General features: G+C 26.3%; 1 protein-coding gene across 1 annotated transcript; it reads left to right on the forward strand.

The window, feature by feature from the left end:
• The first annotated feature begins 3,022 nt into the window (after positions 1-3,022).
• Positions 3,023-4,730, forward strand: LOC101510319 (protein ENHANCED PSEUDOMONAS SUSCEPTIBILITY 1-like). Its single transcript, XM_004511025.4, has one exon. The coding sequence runs from the start codon at positions 3,077-3,079 to the stop codon at positions 4,421-4,423; it is 1,347 nt and encodes a 448-aa protein (XP_004511082.1). The 5' UTR covers positions 3,023-3,076; the 3' UTR covers positions 4,424-4,730.
• Positions 4,731-9,192: the final 4,462 nt, after the last annotated feature.

Consider the following 9,192-nt stretch of genomic DNA (forward strand, 5'->3'; position numbering starts at 1 on the left):
TATATATATATATATATATATATATTATTTTATTTTATTTTAATTTTAAGCATAATTGTTTCAATGGTCATTTAATTTAATTTTAAATAATACATCATTCTTTTTTTTTCTCATTTTGGTTCTGTATTTAATTTTAAGTAATAATTTGATCTTTTATATCTTAAAATGTCAACAATATTATATGTTCTTTACATAAACTTAGAAAATTTATCAAAATCTTTAAACAAAATTCATAAAATTTAATATCAATTTCAAAAAAATTCATGTATTCATCAAATGCATAATTCAAATATTCAAATAAACTCATATTTTCATCTCTAATAATATCAAATAAAGAATGAAAATATTAGTTTATTTGAAAACTTGAGTTATGAATTTGATGAAATTTGATTTTATATTGAAGATGATAATTAGTTTTATGGGTTTTGTTTGAAAACTTTGATGAATTTTTTGAACTTTTGTAAAAAAATAAGGATAACATTGTTGATATTTTAAAACATAAAAGATCAAATTGTTACTCAAAATTAAATAAAGGACTAAATCGGGAAGAAAAAAAAAGACTGAAGTGTTACTTGAAATTAAGTTAAGGGATCGCATGAGCAATTATGTCTTAATTTTAAGTTAAAATAAATATATAATCTTTAAGTTTAACTCAATCCCTGGTTAGATCTTTTGAATTTAAATTTATTTTTTTCTAATTTGATTTTTTATGTCTCAAATGATGCATGACTTAGTCCTTTAAGTCTCAAATCGTGTGCAACTTAGATCATTTTTTTGAATTTATGCTTACTATGTTAAGAAAAACGCTTACAGGACTATTAAATCCTATCTTATGTGTCCATAACGGGTGTTGAGGCATCAAGTCAAATTAGAAAATTATATTTTTTAATTAATTATTTTTTATTAACAATATAAATCCTAAATTAGTTATATAAAAATCATCAAATTTTCAAACCTAAAAAATCACCCATCTTCTATACATGATAACCAAAAAAATCCACAACACTCAACTCTCTTTTTATCTCTCTCATCAATGGCTCTTCTAAACTAAAGTTAAAGAAATTAAAAAACGCAAAAAGAAAAAAAAATTGAAAACAAAATAAATATGAGTTACATGTGTTTAATTTGTTCTCCAACCAAAACCACCTGTCATTCTTGTTTTTCAATCTCAAATGGAAGATCTGGCAAACCAATCTATTCATTGTATTTTTTTTTGTTTTTGTTTTTTTGTTATATGGGTTTCAAGGATTCTTCAATAGATTGAATATTGAGTATCTCAAATTTAATTTTTTTGGTTTTGTAAAACCTTAATAATTTGAGATTTAAATTTAAGGAATAACAAAATAGAGGAGATGATGTTAACATGTTGTGATTCATTTTAATCATACTCTATATCATCTCTAAATTGTCAGGTATACAAGTTTTTAACGAAATAAAAAATAATTAACGGTGTTATGATATTCACTTTAAAGTTTGACTTATAACCTAAACTAACATAAATAACCTATTTGAAAAAGAAAAAAAATATAAAAAATCTATCCGAGAATTCACTCTAACATAAATGATTAAAAGTGTATTTTGACCTTAATTTTATTGTGATTTAGTTGGATATATTTTTATCAAAAAAATTCTAATCTATTATTCAAATACATCAATCCCTATTAAGTAGGTGTTTAATCATACACATACTTTTTTTTAAAGCTAAATCATGAAATCAATTTTAAGTACACGGTGCTCTGACCTTGATGAGTCACTAAAATTCAATCATCTAAAATTTTGTAAATACAACCTATATGATATACAATTAGATGTATATTTGATATGATGATGTTCTAGTTAGAATATAAAATCTTCTTCTTCGCAATTAATGTGTGTCACCACTAAACTATTTAAGAAAAAAAAACTCAATTATCTTAACCTTATATTATAAAATATTAATAAATAAATAAAAAAACAAACGAAAAACTCATTGAAGATGGATATCACGACTAGAGTTGAAATATGTGGACCATCAACTCCATCAACTCATACTAAACTATAATTTTTTATGTACCACATGCCACACACAAAAAACCTTTTAAATTAATCTATCAAGTTGATCTATTTAAAACCTTTTTATATATTTGATTTTGATTTTTTCAAAAAGAGAAAAATATTATTAACCTAAACACCGTTGTGATCACAGGGTACAAAATTACCAATAAACTTCAGGCCACAATCAAACAAAAAGTTACAGCATGCACTTAGACCAAATATAATGTATATTAAAAAAAGTTCCTATTACTCCATATGAAATATAACCTTACACCTCCAACCCAATATTTAATTTAACTTAAGATTTCAATAAGATCTCCGTATCTTTTTTATTATTATCTTAAAATATACTGTAATTATCATTTTTCACGTGCTGGCTCACTCTATGCAATTTCAACAAAATATTTTTTTTTTATCAAACAAAAAGCATAGTATACTTACTTATTACTCTATTACTAATTATTGCCCTTTCAATAAGAGATGACTAGTAGTAATTTGATCAATAAAATTTAATATATTTAATTTTTTAAATTAATAAGTTTAATTCATAATATAAATCAAATATGTCACCTTTTGTTAATTAAATTATAGGCTTAATTGCAGTTTTGATCCCCTATTTTAGTTGAATCACAAAAATAGTCCTTCATTTTATTTCTCTCCAGTTTTAGTTTCTAAACACAATTTTGGTATAAAACTTGAGAGATTGTCATTTTTTTTTTGCTTATTTACGGTACACAATGTCTCAAGAACTCGTGGTGCAACAATTGTACCTGAGATCTATTATCATAAATAGTGTGGTGCGACTTAAAAAAAATGACATTTCATGAAGTTTTGATCAAAATTATGTTTGAAGACCAAAACTGGAGAAAAATAAAATAAAAGGGACTATTTTCGTGATTTAAATAAAATAAAATCATCAAAACAACAATTAAATATAAATTACAACTTAGTTGGAAAAGAACCCTATAAAAAGGCCTCGTGAGCCCTCCATCTCACCCACAAAATCACAATTAATTCAATCTAAGCACAATTCACCTAAAATATGAGTTCAGTCCAAGTGATTTCCACCACTACAATTTATGCACCAAATCACAATTTGGGTAATAACTCAACTGATCAAGAAATTGATCTAACTCCATGGGATCTTCAATTCCTTCCATTTGGAGTAAACCAAAAGGGCCTTCTATATCACCACCCTAAAGAACTAAACACATCAAATCAAATCCATCATCTTAAACACTCTCTTTCCACAACCCTAGATTTTTTTCCTCCATTTACAGGCCGTCTCAAAATCACTGAACATCGAGACAATACTATCTCGTGTTCAATCACGTGCAACAATGAAGGTGCACTCTTTCTCCACGCCATAGCAAAAAATACTAGTGTCGCTGACATCCTTGAACCGACCTATCTTCCCCCTATTCTCCACTCATTTTTTCCACTTAACGGAGTTAAAAACTACCAAGGAACATCACAACCATTGCTTGCCGTCCAAGTAACGGAGTTACTTGACGGCATCTTCATTGGCTTCACAATCAACCATGTAGTTGTTGATGGCAAATCAATTTGGCATTTCGTCAATTCATGGGCCGAAATCTCCAAAGGTTGTCTTAAAACATCGAAACTCCCAACCTTTGAACGATGGTTTCCAAATAACATTATTCAACGTCCTATTCGTTTTCCTTTCACAATAGAGCAACAAAATAATAACTCTAATAATAAAGGTGAAGATCAAAATCTCAACCCACCGGAGAGGTTATTTCATTTCACAAAAGAGAATATTGCAAAACTCAAACTCAAAGCCAACATAGAAGTTGGTACAAAGAAATTATCTTCATTACAAGCTCTTTTCACTCATATTTGGCGCTCCATAATACGTTCTAAACTACTGGAGCCACAAGAAGAAGTAAAATACATGGTGGTTATAGGGATTAGACCAAGGTTGGTTCCTGCTTTGCAAGAAGATTATTTTGGGAACGCTATGATAATTTGTGGGGTGACAATGAAAGTTGGTGAATTGTTGGAAGAAGGTGGACTTGGTAAAAGTGCTTGGGAGATGAATAAGATGATTGCTTTGCACTCTGATGAGAAGTTGAAGAAACATTATGAGACTTGGTCGAAAACGCCGACTTTTATTACGCCTGGTAGTGTGGCTAATAGTAATACATTGGTGACTAGTAGTTCACCTTGGTTTGATGTTTATGGTAATGATTTTGGTTGGGGAAAACCTGTCGGTGTTCGAAGTGGGGGTGCAAATAAAAAAAATGGGAAGATTAGTGTGTTTGCTGGTGTAGAAGAAGGTAGTATGGACCTTGAAGTGTGTCTTCCTTATGAAATTTTGGAGGCAATTGGAAATGATCCAGAGTTTATGGCTTTTGTATCCATCTAAGCCTATGAGATATTATCTCTGGAATGAAATATAAATAAAAATAGTAGTTGAAAAGTTGATATATTTAAATTAAATTTTTAATTAAATACATCAAAGCTTCAACTATCATTTTTATTTTTATTTTATTATAGATTTAATATGAGGTTTGAAATATGCAATTAGATCATTTGGTTTGTACTGTGAAATGCATAAATATGTTAAATTTAGTTTTGTAGTTTTCATTACATGTATATGACAAGAAACCTTTGATATTTGGTTTCTATGTCTGATATATTGAATGTGATGACTTGTGACTTAATTGTATCAAGTTGTATTATGTGTGGTAAGTACTCAATTTTATTTGGGTAAAATAAAATCAATTGTTTTTCGTAAAGTTTAAGTAAATAAAATATTGAAAAAGTAAATTAAAAATTTAAAAATTAGATAAATTCAATTAACTAATTTTATTTCTATACACTTGTGAGAATCTATGTGTCTCACTATGAAGCTATTCAAGAAGGAAAATTAAGCTCTCAAGCAAGCAATAATGCAGACATATTTTATTCCAGTAATTAATGTTTTGGCCTAGCTTGTTTTGAGCTCCTCCTCTCCATGTTTGATAGGAGATGAGATGGGAGAATAGAGAAGGTAATATTTAAAAACATATATATATTGAATTTAAATTTTAAGAAAGGAGAAGAGCAAAATCTCTCCTTTAATTTAAGTCATTTTTATTCTACCTAGATTTTAGAAAGATTTCAAGAGAAGAAGAGAGAAGAAAATCAATATCATGAAACTAATTTAAAATTTCTTTCATCGAAATATATTAAATATAAAATCATTAAAAGATCATCTCCTCTTCTCTCTTCTCTTCGTTTGAACGTCTCCACTATTCCTCTCTTTCTTTTCCTTCATAAAAATACCTCTTTCCTTCTTCTATCTATTCAACTAAACAAATCCTTAAAGAAAAAAACATATAAATTTTTTTTTGGCATAATATTTTGAATAGATAATCACCTTATTTAGAAGAAAGAAAACATGGAAACAAGGACCTTTTAAAAAGGCTGGTTCAATGAACTCTACCATCACTTATGCGGTTGATTCTTGGGATGTTTTTCTAATATTTTACGTTATCTACTAAGCCAAATATTTTTCTCCTAAGTACATCTATATATTGAGTAAAAAAAGTAAATAAAAAAATTGATATTTGTATGGCCCACATATTTTGTGATTATGCTACTTTTATATTTTCATAAACATGTTTATCATTAAATATAGAATCTAATATAAAAATTCATGAAAATTAAGAAATTTTTTAGTTTTATTATATTTTTTAGCAATAAATATTGATTTTACATAATTATCATTGAAAAGGAAGAAATAATTATTGTTTATATTGTTGTGATCTAAAATTTAAAAGATTGTTGAATTCAATGGAGTTTCTATAAAATATATTTTAAAATAAAAATAAAATAAAATAAAACATTAAAAAGTCAAATAATTTTTCAACCAAAATTTTAGGTTCCAAAGTTGTACAGCAAATTTTTTACAACATTTTACAACATCAGTTAAAAAATATTTTCTTATAATTAATTATACAAAATTTTATTTTAACTTTAAAATATTTATTTTTTTCTTAATATTTAAAGGCAAACATAACCTGTATAAGAATCTAATTATTAAATAAAAGTGTGGTTAAAATACATAATTTTTTGGTATAAAATATACGTGTGTTTGTTTGGTATAAAATAAGCTTGGATCACCTCTTTATTGTCATCTTCAAAATATATTGAAGCATATGAATCTCCAACAAAGAAAGGAGTGTCTTGGGACCCGCTTCATTGCCTAGTGATTCTCTGAATTTATGTTTCGGGCTTGACATTGTCCTTGGAAACAATAATTGTCCTTGGAAACAATAACTGTCCTTAGAAACAATGATTATCATCTTGATGATGTTGATGTTGAACATGGAAGTAGAGGAAAATACCAAATAAACATCCTTTATTGTCCCTCCAACTTCCTCCAAAGCCTTGATGAGTGGAGTCTTCGTCAGCACAACAATAATCCACCTTGAGTAAGGGATGATTTTGATCTTCACATGTCTTTAGTTGATGACATGGGATCTCATGTGTTCCATAACAAGATTAGGGAGGTTGATCTTTATAAATTAGTGATAGAAAAAATACAATCCCTCAGTAATTCCCTCATGACAAATTTTAAAAGAAGTTAATTGTTTGAGTGGTATATTTAAAATTAAAAAAATGATTATAAAAAATAAAATTTACATAATCAAGGTTTACCTTTTTAAATTTTTCAAATATGTTTTAAAAATAAAGTTACTTATCAAATTTTTTTCATGTTCTCTTTTCCGATACAGTTTTTAAAATTAAAATGAACAAAGATGTTTTTTCCATTTCCTTTTTTAAAACATTTTGTTACTTTTTTTTTTAGAAAATAAAATTTAAAAACTAAAAATTCAAAGAGACCCTAGTTTCTAGAAGTATGAAATCTAATAAAACTTAAGGTGAACTTAAAAGGGGTAACACCCATAAAGGACGTTAAATATGTGAGACATTAATAATATATCAAAATTATAAAAATATATCTAAATGTACTTTTTGGGTAATTTTTTAGTATATGAGTCAATTCGATATATACCAGTATATCGGGTTTTTAAATTAATAATTAAATGATTTTTTTAAATATTATTTCTTATTATTTATATAATTATAATAACTAAATATTATTTATCAAAAGGATTTGTGAAATAAAATTTAATTTCTTATATTTTTTATTACTCATAATAGTAAATATTGATTATTTTAATTTTTAATGATAAAATGTAAATATATATATATAATGCTTATAAGAAACAAAATTATATTTTTTTTATAAAATGATTCTTACTAAAGTAAAAAAGTCAACATATGACTATGTGATTCATAAAAATCATCTTAATTTATTGGTTTATTGAAAAAATTATACTAAAATTTTTTAATTTATATCTGCAATGTAGAAACTCTCTATTTCTTTTATAGTTATTTTTGTATTAAAATGTATCTTTAGTTAGTTTAGTACTTGAATTTGTTTTTCTTTGGAAAATTTACATACAATTATCAAAAAAGAGATATTTATTGATGTATTTAGGTACTACAATGATATTGCATCCTACATTCAAAGATCAAAATGATTATGTACCATTTTGATAAATATTTTTCAACATAAACACATGACAAATTAGACGAATGAGTTTAAACTAACATTCATTAATCAAAATAGGCAAAATAGGCATTTTAGCCCTTTAAATTGTAAGAGTCATTCAATTAATTCTCTTAAATTTGTGAAATAACAATGTAGTCTTTTAATTTGAAAATTATATCAATTCATTGATTCACTTTTTCAAAATTACAATTTTAAATGTTTTTATAATTGTTTTCATGCAGCAAATGATTATTTACTAAAAAATTGATAGAGGGGTTAATAGCAATTTAATTCAAATGATTATTTAATTCAATTTAATTCTTTAAATTTGTGAAATAGCAATTTACTTTAATGAACTAATTTGGTATTTTATAAATTTATAGGACCAAATTAGTCAATAAATACAATTTCAAAAATCAAAATATATTTAGGAGAAATTCATATTCTTCATCACCAAAGATAAACAGTCATTTTAATTCTTGAAAGTGACATGCAGTGTTAGAATGAGATTTGAAAAAGAAAAATTACTTAAAACTCTCCAAAACGTATTTTCGTTGGTCGTTTTTGTCCCTAACATTAATTAATTGTTAATTCTCTTGGGAGGTGATAATTTTTGACATGTGGCATGTTGATTTGGCATCAGGTACACTTTTAGTATCATTTACCACGTGGCAATATCATTAAAGTCTTTTAATATTATAATTTTTCATAAACATCCGTTAATTATATAAAAATTAATTTTCTTATAAAAAAATGTAAAAGTAAATATTTGTAAGTGTATTTTACCGATAAACCTGTAAGATTTATGGGTCACATATGTAATTAATTAATAAAGTGTGTTAGGGTCATTATATAATTAGCCAATAAACTGGGGGTCAAATAATATATAATAGTTTATGGCTAAAGGGCATAATAGTTATGAAAATTAATAGTGTAGATACCAGACAGTTTCTAATTTAATGAGGGGCTGAATTGGAAATACTGCAATTTGGGATATAACTAATAATAGTTATATATAGGGGTAATGGTCCCCAAGGCAAACACAACAAGACTATTCAGTTTCAAAACCCTAAAGGAGAAAACTCTCTGGTTCTCTCTATCCCCATCAAGAGAGCAAGGTCTTCAGGGTGTTTTGCTGAGGAAGATCACCCAACCCATTGGCTCTATCATCATCATCTCAGGATTTCATTAATGGCAATTCCCACAGGTACGCTTCCGCCTTTGGCTATTCATCATGTAATTGACATGGATTGTTGAGCACAACGTTATTAAGGTTTTTCCAACAATTGGTATCAGAGCCTAACATGTTTAATTCATGATGAAATTCGGTTATTGTCTTTATTTTAGGATTCAATTTGGGAATTTTGACATGATTGAAATTTTAGAGTTTGAAATTTGGGAATTTGGATTTTCAAATTACAAACTTATTGTCCATGTTTATAATTCTAGATTTTTTGCTTGAATTATTTTAATGAATTATTTTTTTCAATAAAGCCTAATTATTTAAATAATTTCTAATCAAGCAAAGTTATTTATTAAAATAATCTGTGGGAATATTTTTTTAAAAGGTTTATACTTCGTTTTTTTTT

This window comes from Cicer arietinum, chromosome 7 (genome assembly GCF_000331145.2).
Source record: "Cicer arietinum cultivar CDC Frontier isolate Library 1 chromosome 7, Cicar.CDCFrontier_v2.0, whole genome shotgun sequence".
NCBI classification, from domain to species: domain Eukaryota; kingdom Viridiplantae; phylum Streptophyta; class Magnoliopsida; order Fabales; family Fabaceae; genus Cicer; species Cicer arietinum.

What these genes read in the sequence shown, in the direction of transcription:
- LOC101510319 (XM_004511025.4), top strand. Translation starts at nt 3,077, where the DNA reads ATGAGTTCAGTCCAAGTGATTTCCACCACTACAATTTATGCACCAAAT.